The 23344-nt window shown below is 39.8% G+C and overlaps 1 protein-coding gene across 1 annotated transcript; it reads right to left on the bottom strand.

Moving 5' to 3' along the window:
• Positions 1–12215: 12215 nt before the first annotated feature.
• Positions 12216–23113, bottom strand: htr5ab (5-hydroxytryptamine (serotonin) receptor 5A, genome duplicate b). The gene is made up of 4 exons (XM_088402076.1): positions 22929–23113; positions 17330–17677; positions 15939–16319; positions 12216–14060 (listed from the first exon to the last, which is right to left on the bottom strand). Exons 1-4 carry the CDS (start codon positions 23073–23075, stop codon positions 13728–13730), a joined length of 1209 nt encoding a protein of 402 aa, XP_088258202.1. The 5' UTR covers positions 23076–23113; the 3' UTR covers positions 12216–13727.
• Between the last annotated feature and the right edge of the window lie 231 nt (positions 23114–23344).

Here is a 23344-nt window from a genome sequence, read left to right as displayed (position 1 = left end):
TCGGGTTATGGAAATGTCTTGTTTTGGTGTTTTTAATATTCTGATTTTAATTTGGTCTTAGCATCATTTGTCTTGGCATTGGGCAATTTCCTTACAAAGTGAGTGACGGCTATCGGCATCAAATATCCATTTTTACTGGGCTAGCAGTGATGACTTTATTCTTCTTCTTGTTATACATCATTGGCATCATATATATATATATATATATATATATATATATATATATATAAAGCATTGCTTGCAGCAAAAAACTGACTTCATCTGCCATTTCGCAGAAAAACATCAACCTCATTCACTGCCATTGATTGACGTCAAAAATCCATTTTTGCTGAGTGTGCAGTAAATGAGTTCAATGCCAAATTTTATCCCTTTATGAGCAAATATTTTCATAATCCAAGTTCTGGCTAAAACGCGCACTTTTTTGTGATAAAAGGCCAATCAATTTACAGTTTATCATGAAATACCACCACTTTCTGGCCATCCTTTTTGTCCGCACCCACAGCAAGGGGAAAAATAAGCATACAATAATCACAAATCAACAATTATTACTCAATCTACTTTGGCTTGAAAAAAATCTACAACCCGTTTTGTGCCCTCATTTCAGAAATCTTGCCTATAAGGCCCAGTTATGTCTTTGTGTTTTGCCCGAACAGGATAAAAGAAAAACAAAATCTTGTGAAATGAGAACAGCAAATCAATGTTGACAATATTTACCCATTCAAAACTAATCAGTGTCATGGATTTGACATTTGTGCTTGCTGAAAAGGAAGTGAGAAGATCAAGTGAGAGGGCTGACATTTATGTCCTTTGGATTATTTGTGTTGCTTGTGCAAAATTTTGCTGGTTGATACACGGCTGCTGTATTGCCCAGCCAAATTATGTTTTGAAAATCCTTCGTTTTTATTCGACTCGACTAAAGCAAATCTGCGATTAATCGATTAGTGGACACGTAGTTGAATGTCAAAATAATCAATGCTCATTTGTGTTTGTGAATTAATCATTGTGAGACCTAGTTTAATTGAAAATAAGCCATACGTTCTTGCCAGGAAATACTTTTCTTCTGTAGACCTCCATATAAGTGGACTTATTAAATTAGTGTTAAATCAAAATAAAACGTTGCAATTTGAAACTATCCTTTTTTTTTTTTTAATCCTGTTAATTGACTGATAAAATGGCAGAGTATTAAAAGAATCTCTTTAGTTGCAGCCATAATTCAAACTGACTTTAATACTATACTTTAGCAATAAATAATTATTTTCTCTCTAATCAATTTGACTAAGTGACTTAGCTATTTCTATGTCCAAATAATACTTATAAAAACTCATTCTGCCACATACTCTCCCCTAAAAATGACACGTGCTGAAAGCTCAGGTAATAACCAATCATAGATCAGTTTGTGAATGTCACATGACCAACAGGTGAGCTGTGATTGGTCATACCCAAGTGATGTAAGTTGCAGTTGACAGCAAGCAGAATTATTATTTTTTGCAGCGATTAAGTCATTAACCGTCAGCCCAGTAAAAAAAATGGATCTTTGACATCTATAGCCGTCATTGGCATTGAATGAGTTCATTGTACATGAAGAAAATATTTGGTTATCAGATAATTATAGAGAAAATATTACATTGGGTAAGTGGACTCACTCTACCTTTTTAATATTCCGACTTTCTTGAAATCAGATTTAGTTTTTTAATTCTTTGAAATATAAGGGTTCGCTGAGGGGGGTCCTTGGGAAGAAAAACTCCCTTGTGGAGCTCCACGCTCACTTTGACGTAGGATACGTTTCCCAGCATGCCTCACGTGATGCAACAGGTGCACAAAGGTTCTACTTTTGATCTCCATGCAGAGTGCCTTCCTGTGATGATCTCAAGCTCGCCCGCCTTTGATTCATTCGCCGCCGACCTATCGTCTCTTTTCGTGGCCATCTATCACCCGGCGTACCTCCTTTTATTTACGTCACGTATTCAAAAGCATATCACGCTCACAGCTACTACATTCACACTCTTCCATTCAAAGAGAGACATTGCAGGAATTCATCCAGCGGGGCTGGCAAAGATCGATGCGATGATTTGTGCCCGTCTTTTTCGAGGGCACCTCCCGAACAAATACGTCTGATTACGAGGGGCTGTCATCTGTGTGGGAGATCGCCTTTCAGCCATCTCAAGAAATTCGTTTGCAGTGGAATGGTGATGTGATCTGCATAAGAAAGATGCAAACTCAAATTTGCAGTTCAAGCGAAGACGTTGCAGTTAATCGCTTGTACCTAAATTTATGTAACGCAAATGTAATTGAGCTTAAAAGTTCAATACAACTGAACTGTCCTTCGGCAGTGGTTCTTTTGCTTACCACAAGAGGGAGCCCTTTGAGGATCACTAAATACCTCTAAATACCTCGGATTTTTTTTTACTTGTTTTGATTTTATTCGTCATCTTCATGTGACAGTATTTTCCATATGAATAGCTTCAGAAGTCATGGAACAGATTGTCTTGGACCTGAGTGTACCTGCTGTGGCCGGCGGGTATTTATGCAAATGGCCTGGCCCAATATCAGTCTGTTTTGCATATCTGGCAGCATCAGCACCAGTCTTGGTCACTTTCCCACTTTTGGCACTCGTAAAATGTCGGCACTGAGCCTGAAAGGTGTGAAGACACTCAAGGCAATTGGATGGCGTGTGCTAAATTAACGTTACTTACGCTACAATGTTGCGGTTTATGTTTGTATCTTTTTAACATGCCTAAAATTTTTACAGAATTGAGGTTTTTATTTTAGTAACAGCTCAAAATATGTTTATTTTTCTGCTTTATAGGCATTGTTTTATTTTGTCTTATTACTTTGAATATTTTATCAGTTATTTTTCGTGCATTCAAATATGTGTATATAAGTATTTAGTTAATTGTAATAACATTCCCATTTTTTTCTTATTTTATTTCATTAGTTTATTTTTCTTACTCTAAAAACATACAATAGGATGTGACATAAGCAGTTATTAAGTGGCGACACCAATATTGTCTAGCTGAGAGCAAAACAAACACTATGAGAAGCTATTGTGTCTTAGGCGCCTCATGAGTTGCATCTTTGTGCAAATTGCATCTTTTGTCACAGATGTTTGACAAATAGCCCACCCAGGTAAAAAAAAAAAAAAAAAAAAGAAACACGCCTGTCAAACATGGACACACTAAAAATATTTGATTATTATGAAAGAGCAGAGCAGACAGCTGGCCTTTTACACACACGGAACATTAGCATGAATTACCAACTGTTGTGCTTTTATTGGATTGGCGTTTGAGCTGTTTGTTGTAGCATTAGCATCACAAGCTGAATGTTGAATTTCTATCTTTTAATTGTTTTTATTGGATTCTTTTTGTCGTAAAATTAACCTAAAATTATTTTTTCTCTCTGTTTTTGGTTTTAATTGAACCATTTTACAGCATTTGTCGTTGCCTTAGATTTATTGTCAAAAGCACTAGCTAGCTTGGAGAAGAGTCGAGGAAAACATGTGTTCCCATGTCAAAATAAATGTCTTAAATTGAATCTGAATATTTTTAAACACTTTATTATTTCATATCTTTTCATAAGTTTGTTTTAAAATATTTTTTTCAGACTGTCATAACATCAACCTTGTCTGAAATGCTAACTAGTAGGGATAAAATGAATTGGTTGTGGCACTATCTCGGTTGAATATTGCCCACGTCGGATTAATTAAAATGGACCTGAAGAGATTCAATTATTTGGACCTGAAGAGATTCAATTATTTTTTTCCTACAAAAAGTTTGGCCAAGCCCAGTCCTCGAGAGCCACAATCTGGTCTGTTTTTGATGTTTCCCTTCAACTAAGACACCTTATTCAAATGATCAGGGTCGTCCTCAGGAATCTACAAAGCATGCCGATGAGCTAATAACTTGAATCCGATGTGTTGGTTGAAAGGAATCCCAGAAAACAGGCTGGATTGTCGCTCTGGAGGACCGGACTTGGCAACCCCTGATCATACTAGATTATAATGCTGAAAGTTTCACCGATTATTTTAGTCACAGAACCTGGCAACACATTTTTGTTGCTTTCAAATTGGATGCTAATTTTGTTCTGTCCAACATGGTCCAAGGACACAGGCCGGTGCCTTTGACACTAAATGGCGAGATTCTGGAAACTATATCAGATGGGACAGGGCTTCCCGGAGCTAAGTGGGATTCATTGGGCCGGACATGGAGCGCCCTGACATTACCACTGGACCAATTATGTCAGACCGTTAACAGCCGTAAGTGAGATGGAACTGCTCATTAGGCAAATGGTGTCAGCGAAGGGCCGATTGTTTTCACCTTGCGAATACTCCCATCTATCTATCTATTGAATGATCAGTAATATTGGTAGAACTAGAGCACCCCAAACTCAGATTCGGGCCAAAACGGAGGTGTGCTCGCTTGTATCCCAGCAATTTTCCCTCTCTTCAAGCGCTTGTCAACAAAACAATTTTTGACAGGTTCTTATCGCTAACGTGACGTTCGAAGACATTCTCAAGGCTCCCACGACGATTATAATTCGCCGAGCAGCGAAGACATCTCTGGGAATTCCTTCCCGATGTTCTAACACGCTCCACACGACCTCTTGTCATTATCATGAAAGCTGACAGTAGGAAGTGAATCCCAGCAGTGAGCGTACGCGGCGGGAGTTTGAAGGAAAGGCTTGAATGCTGGCAAACACACACCCCAACATCCATTTATTGATATCAAGTGCCACATGTTTTCATTAATGACTTCATTTGGATTCAGCTCCGAGCAGATGTGCGAACGGGATAAATTATACATCGTAACGAACGCTTTGAATTCATTTCACCCAGTCTGTTTCGCAGGAAACGCAACTTTCCCGACGCGGGCGTAGCTAACGTTCTATCCAATGTGGCAAAGTACGCAACAAAAGCTTCCTGGAGCGCCGCCAAAAACCCAGAAGCCATTAAAGTGAGGCGGCCATGTTTTAACCTAATGAAAAAGGAACATTTTGATGACTTTCACCTTGTTGGCCGACAGCGTCACTCAACAAGCGCAAGCGCATTCGCCGAGCTTGATTTTATTTTTATGCCCTGCGATGACATTATGTACAAAGTTATCTAGCGCGAACGCCCGCACGCGGCGCTCACTTGAGTTAATGGCCTCCCGCGTGTGCCCACTCAGCACTTCCTCGTCGCCGCCTAACACAATGATCAATAAGTGAATTAGCCTGGCAGAGGACGCTAAGCACAGCTCAGATGACAATATCAATAACCCAGAGAGAAATGGGTGGATTTCCTATTTTTTACGTTGATTGGTCCTTTTCATGAAGTCGGGCGCATTGCTTGTTTTAATACAATAATGGAGAAGCTAGTAAAGTTAGCCTTTGAGATTTTGTGCTCTGTCCTCGCCCCCAAGAGAGAGAAAAAAAAGATCTCCCTCCATAGACGCTTTGGTAGACAAATTGAGCCCATTTGAACTCTTACAGAAACTCATTGTCTACCAATGACGGTTTTAGTCTTCAAAGATAATTTTTTTTGACTGCACTGTCAGTGAACAAGTTAAATCAAAAGTCCTTTTAAAGTCGAGTGCTAGTGAATGAATTCAATATTTTCACAATTTATTTTTGATGAACAATAATAATAATATGAACTATGTGGTACCAGGTTATTGATTTGTTTCAGTTAAAAAAATGAATTGGAGAATACTAAAGCCATTAAAGGAAAATATAGATGCAATTTTTTTTGGTTTAAACAGTTAATAAAAAAAAACATGTTTTTTTTATTTAGATTCCTCAAAGAAGGCATCTTTTGCCCTGATGACAACTTTGCACATCTCCGTATTTTTTTAAGTCCACTTTATGATGTGGATGATGTTTTAAAAACTAGATTGACTTTTACGTCACAGCAGTGCATTTTTAATACTTTGAGCCCCAATGGCAGGAACAGGCGTCAACAGGAACGTGACAAAAACTTGTCAGTTCTCTCACTCAGCTAGCTTTTTCCTTGAAGCTGCAGTAATATTAGTCATTGTTGACAAAGTGTAAAGAATATAGAGTATGTGCATAGTTTTGCTTGTCTACATGTGTTGCTCCACTATTAGTCCTCAGTTATCGTTTGCTTAAAGTATTAAAATGCCACAACACTATTTGCTTGCCTGTCTGTGGCATTTAAAATTGTTTTTAGCATTAAGCTAAACCGACTTGGTGAAGGCACACTTTGTGATTCTTTTAAATACTCAGGTGAGTTTTTCTTGTTTAAACATATCGAAGCATCTTTTTGAAGATTTGTTCTCTAAATCAGTGCGTGACAATAACTTGTATATTAAAGACATCTTTAGATTTGACTGTTGGCCGCAAACATTTAGACATCATTCACTAAGAAATTAAAGATGAGTTTAAAAAAAGTGACAACAACAGCAAACCTTTTATCTGTTTGTGCACTTGGCCACATTACAAAGCTTAATGTAAATGGTTTGTAGTTATTTTTATAAGGTCAATGAAAACAAAAGCCCCTTGGCTGGTGTAAAATAACAAAATCCGCATGTAAAATGCAAATACATAAGAGTCCCCTTTATAAACGCTTACTTCCTATCGCCCTCTCGTCATATGCCGTATTTTGCCCAAGTATCCGCATTAGTGGGTTTCATTAAAGCGGAGCCACTATCGTTATGCTAATTCAATAATTCCCACACCGAGCTGTAAAAAGAAGTGGAAAGCAATCAGCTGGCTAATGCAAGTTCATCACTGCAGGTATTCCAAAAAGATGTTGCTGATGGTACGGCTTGCAGAGATGCTGCTTGCCAAAGTAAATGGATAAAAATATCTTCAATTAGAAAAAAAAAAAAGACATACAGTTAAGCCTCCCATGCTGTGTTCCTTCCACATACTACCATAGCAACAATCTGCCACTCTTCTTCCCTCGTAAGGTTGCAGTGCGTGAGACAGGGAATAAAACCACATCAGCTAACCGCCAACGCCACTAAATCACATCAGTTACCCGCAAACGCCACTAAACTTTGTTTTGAAATCTATTGTGTCATTGGAAAAAAATTTCCGTGTGAATTGTGACGCCGCTTTTTCTGCTCCCGTGATGGATTATGACACTTTTGTTGTTATTCACACGGTCGTATTTCTTCAGGGGAATTGAACTGGCTAAGAGGGACGATAAAAACGCGCAACATCAAATGCATCAAAGTATGCAGGTGAGCATCTGTGTAATTAAGACCACAGAAAGGAATATGTGTGCCAAATGATTATCTGATTAATACTTAGCAGAATGGTGGACTCGTGGTTAGCACATCTGCCTCGCAGTTTCTGAATTCGTTGCAAATTTTAAATGACATGTAAATGAATTTCTTCCACGCTCACACAAAGAGTTGTTTTGAAAAAAAACAACCTAAAATATAGTAAAACTACTCGCATTTTGAAGGTACAGAAATATGTTTACAATTAGCTAGCCTTTCCGCATTTACTTTGTTTTGACTGCAACAACAGAAAAAGAAACTTTTACCTGGCTTCCAGCTATCTTAGAATTGTTCCATAACATACAAGTAATCTGCAGTTCTCTAAATAAAACCCCCCAGCCACTCTCCCCAGAAAAACATCTCCTGAGTGTTTATCTAAACGCCCACCAAAGTTCCAAATAGGAAAACGACTTTCAGTTCCGCAAGCCGTTCAGGGAGCTTTTGGTTAGGCAAACTAAATGGCGCCACCTGTTTCGGAGGCCGGACACCCACCATTACACAACAGGAGGGGCTTGACTAACCATCTAAATGAGGCTGTGATTTACGAGCCAGTCTGTGAACGTCTCGGCAGGAGAGCTTTAGCTGATGGAGACTTGACAATTACTTTAAGTCTCGATGTAATGCTTGACGATGCTTATGAGCGAGAAATGTGTGTTCAGTATACTGCATATGCATATATGTACGTATAAAACTATATTTTGAAAATGTATTCAACGATTTAAATTGATTTACGTTTTGCCTGATATGTGATGCCTTTTCACAAACCCAGGCTTATATCGGCCACTATGGAGATATTATAGAATAATATAATCAAACATAAAATTCTCTTTAACAGGATATATAACACTTGAATACCCCTAGTTTTGAGGAAAAACATGTTTAAAAAATTTGGCACAAGTGGCCATAGTAACCAGTATCTTTGGAAAAAGCAATTGTGCTCAAACATCTGAGTTTTGAACTCTTTAAAATCTGAGGAAGTTTAATATTGGGCGAAAACGGTTCTTTGGCCTCAACTTTTTCATTAGGCTTACAATGAATTCCTGTGCTATCATCTGCCAAACTTTGCATGTTTTATTGTTGCTATGTGTGTGTGGCTTTTAATGTGAAATTATTGCCATGGGAAAGATTTTTGTGCCAATTAAAACATGCCATGCCTTGGATATTATGCCTTAAATGCATTTTGATGACATTTTAATGGTTCATCTCAGTTTTGTTTAGATTTTTTTTGTTCTCAGTAACACATTGCAGTCCCTCCAAACATGCTGCTTTGCATTAATGCCCAAGGAGCGTGGATTTGCAATGAAACATGTGATCCTCTTTTCATCTTCAGGTTTATCATGTCATTCCTCATATGTGGTTTACATTTCATCCCAAAAAAGCGAACATAAAAGTACAAATTTCTACGTCCCAGACGAATTTGTCAAATAGGTGACGTGACATATATATATATATATATATATATATATATATATATATATATATATATAATATATATATAATATATATATACATATACATGTGTGTGTGTGTGTATATTTACTCTACTGTGTGACAGAATGTTCTTCTATTGCCCTGCCGCCATGGCAACGTAGCTCATCTTCAATCACCTGCCTGTGCCGTGGCTTTCCTCCAGCGAGTTGCCTTCCCTTCTCTTATTATTGTGTCGGAGATGTCATTGACAAACAAGCCGTGAGGCCCTGCTGTTTTCTAACTATTAAATCCCCCCTTAAATGAACTCTCTTTGTGATCCGCCCCAATCTCCACGTTACAAAGCTTTATCGGGCTGCCGTTTGCCCGCGCAATTGCCATTTGTCGGACTCTTAAAGGTCTTTCGGTTCAATAATTACGATTGTGAATCCTTTATCTGGTCAACAATTAGCTCGGTTGAATACGAGGGATGTGATTTTTGACTTGAAGCAAAATAAGGTACACATATATACGGAGGCGCGTTTGCTAGGATGAATTCAACAGCACAATTATTACCAATTTTATGTCTGTACTGTAGTCTGATTCATTTTCCATTAATTTCAAAATAGATTACATGAGGGTTTTTAAGTTTGTATAATCACCTGCTGTAATTGCTGCACACTGCTTTTATTTTTTTTAAAATACATTTTCATCTTATTAGTTATTAATAGGCTAATTAAATGCATCCTCATTGATCATGTTAAGTCAGCACAAGAACATCTGCTTCAGCTACTGGCCATACTTCCCACTTGGAATCTTATCAAGTATTCATGACCTGCTGGAGCGCTGTAAAGAGGTCAGGAGAGAGACAATATGCATGCAAATAAACAGTGGCTTCGATGAGACACGAGTCGCAAAATAAAAAAAAAACACAACCAAAAGAAAATTGTGAAAGAAGACTGATTTCGCTGAGAGGTACTGACATTTTGATGATGGCGTTTCTTTTACATGGTTTGATTTGAAAAGACATTATTAAAGTGTCCAAAAATGACAGAAGATAATGATGTCATTTTGTCATAAAGGATGAAGTTCTAGTTAAGATAAATGAAGAGTGCTCCATATGATATTAGTGCAGTGGACCCCTGGTTTACGACGTCCCTGCCTTACATTTTTTTTCACCACACGACATGGACGACGACATTTTTTTTTTGTCTCTCTTTTATGACTTTTTTTTTCATCTTACAATGTCAAAAACATCTTCTCTTCTCAAAAATGCCGGTCAGTGTGCTTGCGTGACTCATGAGTCGCTCCCCGCACATACGTCACTACAATACTGGTCTGCTATTGGTCGGCGTCACGACTCCCTAAGATGCTGGTCTGCTATTGTTCAGTGTCACTGTTTCAAGATGGCAACATGTTATGCTAAAGATTTGTTCTCATGTGAGTGCTAGCAATATCGTATTTATATAAGCCATAGGTCTCAAGATTGCTAATGTTGTTAAAGAGAGAAGTAAGATGATTAGTATGGAAACCAAGCTGGAGATAATCAAGAAATACGAAGAAGGCTAGGCTAGGATAGGCTAACCTCATTATGAACTATGGCCATGACAAGCTTGTCACATCACTGAAAGGTAAATAAATCCTTTATATCTTTTTTATTTACAATGTTATTTAACTGTCTAGCTATATATAAGTAGCACTTAGTTTACTATTTTTATTTATATATTTAACTGTCTAGATATATATAAGTAGCATTTAGTTTACTATTTTGTTCCCAATTTTTAATATGTATATACAATTTCTATGTTTTTACCTGTGGTTTTACACGCTTTAGCTAATCACCATAGGTTTCTATTGCCCCCATACGGCTATTTCGCCTTACGATTCCAATCTCGGAATGGATTAATTTCGTATGGCGGGGGTCCACTGTTTTGCGTATTTTCAGATACTGCGGAGAGGTCAGGAAAAAAAATCTCCCTCTTTGAATGGATGTTGTTAGTAACACTACGCTGTTTTGTTGCCTTATGAACCAAAATGCTAACTTGCGCAATACCAAGCTAACAAAGATCGCTAAGGTCATTTGGGGCCTGCGTGTATACTGCGCCGACACTGTGGTTAAACCGCTGTTGAAAATTCATCTGTTTAAGCTCGCATCGCCCTCCGGCGACCCTCCTTCTAAATCTGTTTAGTCGTGCCACATTTCCATTGGTACAAAAAACGCGGACGCCGACTGGCAGGGCTGCAGCAGCGAGATAGCACGTGCTAGTGGCGCTTTATTAAATCTCCCCGTAGTAATGGAAAAACGCCGGGCATTTAGATGAACTCCTACCTGAAGTAAGAGGCCTCTCGTCTTGAACGTATCCATCAAAAAGTCTCTTGTTTCTAAAGCTTTACACTCCATGTTGAGTTAGAATCAGAATTTTAAAAATGTGCAAATCTGACTTTAGAGTCCACACACAATGAAACCATCACGGTTTTGTTTCTCTCATATTTAACATGAGCTACTGAACACGGTAAGATTCTCCTTAATAATTTTAATTCTCCTGCAAAGCATCAGGCAGACTGTTCTCATGAGAATTTAGTAGAATTTGTGTAAAAATGCCCTGTAATTATAGTGGACTAAAATTTGGAGGGGAGTTAACAATTATTATGCTGCAAAATCAGGTTATAGTTAAACGAGTCAATATTTAATGACTCTATGATGAAACCAAAGTAAACTCAGGCTGTTCAAACTTTGGAGATGTCCACCCATTGGTCTGAAATGAAAATGATGGTGAAATATTGAAACATCTTATGGAAAATCTTGTCGACTGTGCGTGGTTCAATGTATTATTTTAAGAACCTTTTGGAAATGGACTAATTTTCAAAATTTGTCAAATTTCGCCTTGTGTCGCTCGTTTATGTGGTTCAAATTTTGGCAGATATAGGAAAGCATGTGGGTTGTACTTTTTATTTATTTTTTTAATCTGCAAATGACTGTGACACCCCTAAAATGGCAGCATCACATCAAAAAGACTTTCTGGGTTTTGGGGATTTTTTTTTTTTTTTTCTGTTTTGTGTGTCAACTCATGCTCACCAAATCATTTTCGACTGACTTCTTGATTTGACTTGAGACATTGTGAGCCAAATTGTAAATTTTCATCAAGGGTCATTTTAATTTTGAAGTTACCTCTGTAGTCCCATAGAAAGTTTTCAACCCCACTTAACTCACGTTAACATGCTAGCATCTATAGTAACTCTCAGCCTTGCTTATTTAATTGACAAAATAATTGGAAAAACATCATTTTTGAGTTTTGCCACAGGGATTCTTTTTTTTTTTGGCATAAATAACACATACCATCTTTACAAACCCAATTTTGTGTGCATCTTCGTGCAGCCCTTATTAATTTCTACTTACCTCAAGCTATGTGGCATTGAACTAGAAGACCAACTCTGAATATTTTTTTTTATGGTTGCCATCTATGCAGTTATAGAGCTGGCGAGCAGACAGGAAACAAATTACATCCTGCATCCTTTAGGGTCAATTGCCGTGCGCGGTAAAATAACGAGAACAAGGAGGAATCGTTTGAAATACCATGCAAAAGTTTATTTTAATACGCGTCAACCTAAGAAGTACGTCATTTTTCCCCCCCATCTTGCACAAATGGAAATTCCCGCGACGCTTCCCGCAACGATTGAAGTTGCAAATGAGTTGTGTGAGAGAAAGCGTCTCGGGAATACTGACGGGGAAACAAAGTGAAGTGGATAAACACAATATGTGGGACACCATTTAAATACACCTTGGCTAATGGCAAAGATGTCTTTGATCTCAAATCCAATAATGTCCCTTCCTTGGAAGTGTTCACTTGGAACAGTCCCACTTCACAACATTAGGTACACCTGCACAGCATCAGGAGTCTGCTTTTACAAAGATAACATTTAGACTGAATTCAGCCATATGACAATGAGGAGGAGCGTGACATAGCAATTTGTCTTAGAAATTTGGTTTGGAGTTAACCAAATCAAATAGAATCATTACATTTAAAGTGGACCATCCTTGAGCACAATTTCTCAGTTATCAGAGATGCAAACCCTCCGGAAGAGATATCATTTTTAACATTTTTAATTTATACCGTGGCGACCACCCAACTGCCGCTTTAATGGTGGGAGGGCGAGAGTGTGAAGGAAGCAGGAAGGATTGGTACAAAGGATGTGGAGCATCATAAAGTCCGTAAAAAAAAAAAACAAAAACAAAAAACCCACCATGATATTGGCTGAAATGGAAAATGAACATTTTTGTCATCAGAATTATGTAAACATTGTACAATAGTTGTTGGCAAGGACTCCAGGAAATTGCCAAATATGATCTCTTTGGTGCATTTCTCAGGTTTCGGTTCTACGGTCTAATCATGAGCATGCCATCCAAATTTACATGACTTTAGAAAAAGGAACAGGCTCTCTTTGACCCTTGTGCAGTATTTTGACATTTTTTGGCTCATTTTCTTCTCCATTATTCTCGTATTTTAGCCAAGGGATTGCACACTCCTGGTAGTGTGATAATGGGCCATGTTGACCTTGGACATGCTGTCACTATCTGGGTGAAATTTCAGCTCCCTAGTGTCTTAATTTATTGGTTTCCCTTTGATACGGTCTCTTTCTACGTCTATTTGCTAGTCTACTCGAGATAGAAACACTTGCCAAATTTCATGTTGCGTGAAACTAATGGAGAAACATGACTTCAAATAGTTATACTGATGCTATTGGATAGTGCAGGTGTACCTCCAGCTGTGGCTTCATTAAGTTGAGCGCGTCTGGTTTCCTTCATTTGTCAGCTCCCAGCCATGATAATTGCCTCGTATGCTCCAGTCAAACTGATTTTGTACATCTAATGAGCGCCTTTGTCATTCACAGATGACTTTCTAAGGAGTCAAATTGTCCGTTTGCATGTCTTCTGGCTCTCCTTTGAACCGATTCCCGGCTGCATTGAAGTGTTTACCAGCATGTTTCCAAAGCACTTTGTCCTATAACAAGGATGTTTAGTCATTTTTTGAGGAGTCTGGCTGGGAAGTTACACAAAATCGACACAAGGGGAACAGTGTCTGCTAAGCAGTCTCTGCGTCAACGCTGCCTGGAGAAGAGGTTCCTCAGGGCGTTGTTGTAGTTCTTGTTGAAGGCGGTGTAGATGAGCGGGTTAAAGAAGGAGTTGGAGTAGCCGAGCCAGAGGAAGATGCTCTTCCAGATGGGCGGGATGTCGCACGAGCACAGCGGCTCAATCAACTCGGTGATGAAGAACGGGATCCAGCAGAGCACGAAGACTCCGATCAGGATGCCCACCATGAGCGCCGCCTTCTTCTCCTTTTGCTCGCGCCACGTGTCACCATCTGTCTGGAACGTGACGGTGGCATGGCGCACCGTGAACACCATCTGGGGCTGCCGTGCCTCCTCTTTTACCTGCGGCCACATCAAGATATCAAATCGATCCAATCAGAATGAGAGAAGTGGGGAATATTAGTGCTGTTTAGTGTCACGTACTAAACTTCTATCACTTCACAAATGAACTTTTTTTTTGAAGTGTTTCTACTTGAGTACACTGACACTAGAGTTTTCTCTCTAACCGATGTGCATGAACTGATGGAGCCAGCTCGGATGAGAGTCTTCTAAGACACGCGGAACGGTCCAATTACAATTGGTTCAGTGCCCTAAGAATGAAATGACCTGGATTAATAAGCATATTCTTAGGCTTGCGCATGTTTTCATTTTTTTTCGGAACACCGTTTTCTTTTACATCCCGTATTTGAAAACTGATATAGCGAACCTCTGGTCACGAACGTCCCAGTTCATTAATAATTCAATTTAGCAACAACATTCTCAAAAAAAAACATAACCTTAGTTCAAACCGGGCCCCGAATGAGTAATCTGGATGTTCTGCTGAATCCCTGCTAGACCAGTCAGCAATATACATACATATTATACATAATATATATGGTATTTGAGCTGCTACTCCAGTCCGCGGATCAGTTTTGAAATATGCAAATAAAATTCATCCATATCACTTTAATCTGCTTTATGTAAGGCAAAGAAAAAACTATTACATGGAGCTTGTGTCGGTCCTGCAGTTTGTCTCGCCACCGAGGACGATCGGCTATTGCTTCTCGATTAACTTGTTTGTTAGCCGTAAATTGCGCTACATTCACATACTTTTTAATACTTGTTAAATAAAGGATGCCTAAAAATTTCCAACCCTGTGTCAAACTCACAGATTTTGTCTGATAGCTGAGGACATGAGCGGTAAATTTTGCACCACATTTACGCGTAAGTGTAAATTTATAATCCAGCAAGATCATTTTTTTTTCTCAGAATTTGTCGTCTTTTACTTGTTGACAGTTTGTCAAGAGGACAAAAAAAAAGAATAACTATGAAAAAACGAATTTGTCAAATTTCTCTTGGAAGTGCTAAAAGTCTCCTCTAATTTAGCCTTGAACAATATCAATCATTTGATAGAAATTTCTCAATCGTAATTTGGATTTTCCAGGATATGCTTTTCCCCAGAAACGATGAGTCACATACTTAGGATGCCTTTGGTGAAAAGACTTCATTTTCATCATTTCAGCTTTGCCGGTGCTTGACGGATAGATGAGCGTCCAACCTTTTGAGCGCGCTGATAAGCGAGTAGCGACGTGCACAAAGGCCGAGTCGCTGATATTTATACCCTATTCCGCCTACACACCTAAACAACATGTGGGAAATGAACCTGATTAAGGACCGAACACCTTTGTGGGTGATATTCAAATCATTTTCTGCGGTGAAATAATCACAAAATGAATAAAATATTAGCATCATAGTATAATTTAAGTTATAGTTCCAATTTTGAATGGCAGTAAATGAGCCCGACATGGGCTATATTTAACACCTATCGTGTGTACCTCTCAACCTCGTCTTTGCAAGCATTTAGAAGGCACAGCAGCGTGGCATATTGAAAATTGTCATGTTTTGACATCCATGCAATATTTTAGCCTCCTAGTGTTATTTTTTTGTATGCGTTTCCTTGAATATCACACATCAAAAACATCAAAAAGTTGGAGTTGGGATACAATTTCCTCTAGGGTTTAAAATAGTATTTATCATGCGGTTAACCACTCGTGAATAGCCAAAATTCAAATGCAGGAGACGGCCATTGAAATGCATTTGAAGAAGAAGAAAAAAAAAAAGTCAATTCTACCGTAAAAAAATAACTTGACACCCCCTTAACATGCACACAGTGTGTTTTCTTTCAGGTGTAGTTTGCTAACTGATAGTAACTTTATTAGCTCAAGTGTTGCTAATATTCACCTCTGCCATCGGCGTGATGGTGTTGCTCTTGCGCGAGCCGATCCGGAACTTGGCTGCCTTGTAGATCTTCCAATAGACGAAGAGCACCACGCAGAGCGGCAGGTAGAAAGCGCCGAAGGTAGAGAAGATGGTGTAAGACAGCTCCTGGCTCACCTGGCACTTCATGCCCTCGGTGTATGTCTCGCCCCAGCCGAAGAGCGGTGAAAGCGAGATGATGGATGACAGCAGCCACGTCAGGGCGATCATCACATTGGAGATCTTCTTGCGGGTCTTGAGTGTGTACTCCAGGTGGCGCGTGATGGACCAATAGCGGTCCAGGGCGATGGCCGTCACGTTCCAGATGCTGGCCGTGCAGCACAGCACGTCAAAGGAGATCCATACCTGGCATGGCACAAAAAAAAAAAAAATCACAAATTTGTTATTAAAAAAAACATATGGGCATAAAGAGTATTAGTATATATTATAATTCCCCGCAATATACGCCCCCCCCCCCCTCCCAAAGTAAAAGCCAAAAGTGTGGGTGCCTCTTATAAACGGTAAAGATTAAAAAAAATTTCGTACGCGACACCATTGGAGGAATATTGATCCGTCAGCCACATAAACCGGGTTTTGATATACAGATAAGCATTTTTATATCGGCTGTATCTCACTTTCAATAATTCCTGTAACTAGAGGATGTAGCCATTGCCTGTTGCAGCGAACAGCAGCTCGTGTTAGCTGAGGCTCTTGCGGCCTTATTTTCAATGAAAGAAGCAAGCAGGCTGAACCAACGTCTGATCATCCTTTTTCACACACAGAAATATTACTAAACGGAGAGGATCACGTCAACGTCATCATGGCTTCAGCTGATCCAGTTGAGAGGTAAGATGTGTGCACCGGTTAGTGAACACCGAAAGGTATTCCATTTGACTCCTTTTATTAATTGTGGTCTTTTGGCATATACACACAATCATAAACTTAATGGAACATGCATGGTGCCCAACTTCAGGTATTTATGCCAAAATGAACTCAAGGAAAAACAAGTGCTTTGAGTGCGTTCAACATCACACTGGCGCCGCGTTCACTGACCACACACAAATTTGAACCACACTTGACCCGCAACATTAACTTAGAGATATGGAAACAAGAAAATAAAAAGAATTTAATAGAATTTAGAATTTCTGTTATGCTTTAGTTTTTACATTGTTGCCAAAACTGTTAGTGTGTCCTCTATGCAGAAAATGCCAGAATTTGACCCTAAAATTAAGGGTGCATCTTGAACACAGGTGTGTTTTATTTGGGGAATTATGGTATTATGAAAAAGTCATGATTATACGCCAGTTTTTTCAAGTAAATGGTACTTACTGCCGTATTTCTTTAAATAAAGCAAGCTTGCTGAATGTAATCCGTACCTGGCACAGCACTCGGCCAAGCTTCCACAGCCGTCCGTTCAGCTCATGCACCAGACTCAACGGCATCACCAGTGCCGCCACCATCACGTCAGAGATGGCCATGGACGCCACCAGGTTGTGCGGCACCCGGTGGAATGTGCGTACCCGCAGGATGGTCACCAGCACCAACAGGTTCCACACAAAGGTGGCCACGGCCAGCATGGCCAGCAGCGTCAGCGTTAGCACGCTGAAGAGCGAAAACGGGCGGTACGCCTCAGCCTCCGAAGCGGATCCGCTGGCATTTGCTATGCTGCCGTTGGGATACGTCATGTTAGACGATTCCAAAGTGGATGTCGAGTCATTCTGCATCTGGAAGAAGAGGAATGGGAGTACGACAAATGCATCGGATTGAAAAAGGTCGACCCCCTATTACTGTAGCGCCGCACAATATTGATAAAAAATCATGCGAGTACGATATATTCTCGCACATTTATATAAACTAGTGTACATCCTTAAGGTCTCGACTTTAATATCCCAGCAGACAAAAAGGTCAAATTGTAGTTTCATCATATCATGTGCGTCATAGCATGTGAAGCTGAGTGAAGCTAACAGTCAAACTGACCCGTGAAAGTACATTTAAGTTATTTGTAAGGGTTGCCATTGACATTTGAAAGATTTTTTTTTTTTCATGTCATGAAAGAATCAATGGAAACATTATTTAGGGAACAGGTGATTAAAATGTAAAATTTCAAAATGCAACAATTCCGACATTTTAAGTGATTGCAGCTGGACGTGCGAAATTTTGTGCGCAAAAATAACCATTGTTCAAATTTTGGATCATATCAAACGATTATAACTACAACTTTGAGATGCATTTTAATATGATTTATTGCATTGATTTTCTAGCAATTTTTGCAGCAATCCTTCGAGCGGCGGTCAAACTATGTCAGCAAACAGAAAATTCTTTGTTGACTTGTGTTTCACCTCAAAACGGTAGATGGCGGTAGAGACCAATTAATGGCTATGTGTTAAAGCGTCATCGTCACTTCATAGGCTACAAAGACAGACCGTAGCATTTTTCAATTTTTTTTTTTTTTGTGTGTGTTGATAAATTTAACCTACATACTGATGCAACTGAACAATTTGAGTGGTTAAAGGGAAAAAAATCATAAATTACTTTATTAGGCCTTTAAAAGCATTGACAAAATTAGGGGAAAAATAGCAATGCAAGGGTTAAAAGGAATGAAGTGTTGAATGTGAATATATCAATATCTCAAGTCTGGTTTAGTGAAAACACATCACAAACCGTACATATTATTGACCTGCCCCAGTTGCACCATACTAAAATTGATGACTTACAGTGAGCCTGACGACAATGTCAGTTTTTTTATTTTTTTTTTTATTTTTGAGTACGCACGTTCACTTAAGAGGCCGTTTAGCGATTTTTCTCATGATGGCAAAAAAGCCACTCGAGCGCCTCATCCAGAGATGTCAGGCAGGCTGCCGACAACCTTTCAAGTGCAGTTTCAGATACCGCTAAAAGGCCTTGCAGCACTACTTGGGGACTTCTTTTGCCATGGGAACAAAAACATTCATATTTATTATCCCTCCCCGTTCCGCCACCTGCCTTCAACTTGCATCAATGACGATATTCTGTTACGCTATGAGTAGTTTTTTGTTTTTGTTTTTTTTGAGGGGGGCATATTAAGGCCACACTGAACAGAAACATTGAATAATTTGAATGAATCAGTTTCAAACGTTTTGTGGAACAAAAGGCAATGTCCTTGCTACTATGAAAGTATTGGAATGCTGAAGCCAGTTCTTTTCTATTTTTTCCCTCTAAGCCAGTGCTTCTCAAATATATTTTGCCAAGCCACCCCTAGGAAAGAGAAAACTTTTCGTGCCCCTCCCCTTTCCACTTAAACACTGACTATAAATAAAAATTGTGGAAATATACATAAACCTGTATCCTTTTAACATTAACAAAAGAACAAAGCAATATAAATCATCTTTCAACAACTGTTAATTTTTTACAGTGTTTATATGGGTTCCAGCTTAGTCTAAAACAGGAAAAAAACAACCAAGTGCCTGAAAAAAAAAGGATGAATGATGATGAAACTCTTATTTTATTGCAATTACACTTGACATGACAAAAAAAGCCATCCGTCCCCCCAACCGGCATCACCCCCCCCCTCCCCCACCTAACATTTTAGATAACTTGCGTTAGCATATTAAACCAGCAAATGAGCATCTTCCCTTTCATGATGCTAATGTGCAGGGATTTCCATACTTCACGCCAAGTGCTCCGACACGCCTCATTTAACATTCACTTTCACCACAGGTCATATCTTCACGCCTATAAATTCGCGTCACATGACTCCCGATGCTTTTTATATTCAAGCCGACAGCTTCCATACATCTAAGCATCCAGCTATCTATAAGCGATCCGTCCTCAAATATCCTCTTGTAACCTTGACCTGGCCCGTTAAATGGAACTGCTTGCCTGTAATATTGATGCAGTCATTCATTTTACATTGTGACACAGCCAAAGGGCGCGTTGGCAGACGAGCTTTTCTTTTTTTCCCCCCAGATAGTCTTGTTTGCCTTCTTTGAAGTAATTGAATAAGTTAGGAAATGGAAGAAAAAATGGCACTGCCCGCAACATCATTGGCAAGTCGAGGTAACGTCTTAAAATAATACCATTTGAAAAAAATGAAACTGTAATGATGTAATCTTACAAGGAAATGGTCAGTTTGAAAGAATACAATTTACAAAAATACACTTGTAAGAAATTTTTATCAAAATTCTCATGATAAAAATCACGTTTTCTAGCTAAATTTTTTGCGCCCCCCCCCCACTATAAATAAGATTATTATGCATAAAAAATGTATAAGTATTACAAGAAAAGATACAGTTGTCGCAAGAACATGTACTACAAACAAAAAACAAAAACAAAACAAATTCATGAAGTCCACTTCATGGTTGACCATTTTAGTCAGGGCATCGCGTTTATTTGTTTTAGGGTGGAGTCTCATTCGAAAAAAAATAGCTACCCCAACAGCATTTTCAACCATCAACATGAAATCCTGGGACCTTGTCTAACAAGGCACACGAAAATCCTTCAGGACTTGAATTAAGCAGGAAGTCAGCCATTTTGAACACGTCGTTAAAGTTTGATCATTTCGCGAATCGCTGCTCGGAAACCGAATCCCCAGAATTAGCATTTGAAATGCAAAAAACTGTAAAACGACAAACCCTTTTGTTGACGATTATCTCCACCGGGTATTCTCATCAGGTTTTGATCTAACTCGGAGCTTTGAATCAATAAGCTCTCATTGCTTTGCTTGTTACGGTATAATTGTTGGCTCCGTTGCCGAATACCAAATCAGCGGAATATTCCTTGGCAGGTTGTTGAAAAACAACAAAAAAATACCCTCCGAAAAAATATCAAACGTCTCCCTCTCACTCGTTCCCTGAGGCGAGGCTTCATGCGTCTTTCAAAGCCGCCAGACGCCGGCTGCCGTATTGATCCTGTTAGCTATCACTCACCGGGCCTCATCCATAAGGTCCACCGGGTAATAACAATAGCAGCCGGCTGTGACATATGACAGCGTCTCTCGGCATCGCACTCCAATCAAAGGCCCTCTGCCCACCGTCGTTCCGGCTCCTATTAGCGCACCTAACAGCCATGAAATTGGAAAGCTGTCGCGAGGGCCGAAACCCACCGAAAAGCAATCCCTATCTCATAATCGCGTCCGCTTGACGTCAGCTTGTTTGCATGTGGACCGAGGAGACCCCTCGGCCACCGACGTCATGAGAATTTCAAACGCGCGACGGGGGGAAAGTGTCGGCTCAGCTCTGGGTTGGAGACGCCGAATGAAATTTGAACGTTTCTTTCGATCACAGAGTCAGCGGAAGGCCGATTTTCAGATGACTCTAAAAGATTATCCCGAGTGATGATCCTGTTGGTGGGGTGTGTTCGGATCGGAAATGTAAGGACTGCGCAATACGATAAGAAATTATGACAGCAAATTGGACTACCCGTGGACTTTGTGGTTGTCTCATGAACGAAACGACAGCCAGACTGAATTAGCATGAACGTGGCTCAGGTTTCTCATGTTCATCTTCCATAATAAATTAGACTCATACCGATAAGCATGTGATCAAAGGTCCCATTATTGGATGTCTCAGATGTCCTGAAAACTCCCTGGTTTGACAATGATACATTTTAAACGTGTCCGACATTTGAACATGAGGATTGTTACATAAAAAATAACAATAGTCAGGTATGAATTGACCTGAATACAGAAACCCCCGTAGTGAACGTGAGTGTGGATGTAATTTGGTTGTCGAGTGTGCATTCGTATCATTAATCGGACCAAAACATGGCAAATTTCCCACGTCCAATTACTCGGGTCAGGCAAGATTCTCAGATGCATCAGAAAGATTATCCCGAGCGTGTTAAAGAGCGATTCTTTTCCTCCTCGATCCACTTGTGATTAGGCATGGGCCGATAAGCGTAATGGCAATACGTTGCAATTTTGAAAGTCACGGTAATTTAAAACTCCAAATCTGACAAAACCGGTAAGTATTTTTTGTCCTTAATGGGCAATTTGCAACCTGCAGCGGGAGGCTCCTCTCGCTGCGACTCGTACTCTTTGGCTGCCGCAGCCAATCGCGTTCACTTCCTGGTTTGTGGGCTTCAGTAACACTGTCAGTTAGGTACTGCGGCTAATTACCGCGGCTAACGTGGCTAACATGTTTATGCTACTTTTACTGAGCATTATATGATTAAGATCCTGGTAGGATGCTTAAGTGTGAGTCAAGAAATATATCCCAAGTACTTTTAATAAAAAAAAAAGTCAGGAATGTGCAGTAATAGTCAGTCTTTACAGAAGATAAAGAATAGATGCTGGGAGTATTGTCATTGTCTGTCGACATGTGCTGCTGTACCCTTTGTGTTCAAATGTAAAATTAAGTACTGCTGCATTTTGACCTTTCTTTTAGCTTAGAGGGAACCGAAACGTTCCAAAGCAGAGTGCACTGCAGTTCTTCAGCACCACAAACTGTTCAGCAATTTTTATAGCACTTGTCCTCATTTGGGTCACTGGTGAGCAGGGTACACCCTGTACTGGTCGTCAGCCAATTACCGGACAAGGCAGCACTTGCAATCACACCTAAGGACAATTTTGTGGTTTTCAATTAACACAATGAATGCATGTTTTTGGAGCATGGGAGGAAAATCACTGCCAACTGAGACCCTGAAATTAATAACTTGAGAAAGCAAGTGCAAAAGGAAAAAAACAAATCTTTTCACTTCTGCACTATTGCAAACAATTTGTGCATTTTTTTGTGTGCATTACAGCTTGTTATATTGTGCAGTTATCACTGAAGTTGTGTCGTGATGTCCTTCACCCCTCCCTCTATTTTTTTTCTTTAAAGAAAAAAAAAATCAAGCAAAAACTTGTCATGCAACAACTTTGTAAATAATCCTGTCGCCACGTCCCGCAAGGATTCCTCAACACTCCGGCATCACAAGACACTTGTTACACAACATATTTAACTCGTTAGAAGCCTGAGAGGAGGGGGATGAATAAAAATACGGAAAGGTGGTACTCACCCCGGTTAGCGATCCAGCGTCAAGTTGTAGTGCGGCAGAAGGTGCTCCGTGCGTGGTTTGCATGCATCCTTCTCGTCGCCTGGGGAGCAGGGGGGGGGGGAGCTGGTGGCTCACTGTGGCTTGACTACACACACACACAGTGAACATGAGGAATGAACCACGCCGTTTGGCACGGGGGGGCAGACAAGAGGATGGCGGGGAGGTGGGAGGGTGATTCTGAGTCCATTTCACATGATAAACGCTGCGTTCTCCTCAGTCAAGTGAAAAAGAATGGATGGGGGGGGGGTCCTATCGAAGGCAAGGATGTAACAGCGGATGCAGATGACGTCTTTATCTTGTTTCTCAGACAACGTCGCCTCCTCCTCTTTAACCACTCCGTTACGCCTCCCCGATGTGGGGAGATCGGGGGGACTCGA

The sequence above is a fragment of the Hippichthys cyanospilos genome, chromosome 19, assembly GCF_059441005.1.
Source record: "Hippichthys cyanospilos isolate Australia breed blue-spotted pipefish chromosome 19, RoL_Hcya_1.0, whole genome shotgun sequence".
NCBI classification, from domain to species: Eukaryota; Metazoa; Chordata; class Actinopteri; order Syngnathiformes; family Syngnathidae; genus Hippichthys; species Hippichthys cyanospilos.
The sequence above is the reverse complement of the archived record's forward strand: the minus strand, read 5'-3'. Positions and strand labels throughout refer to the sequence as shown.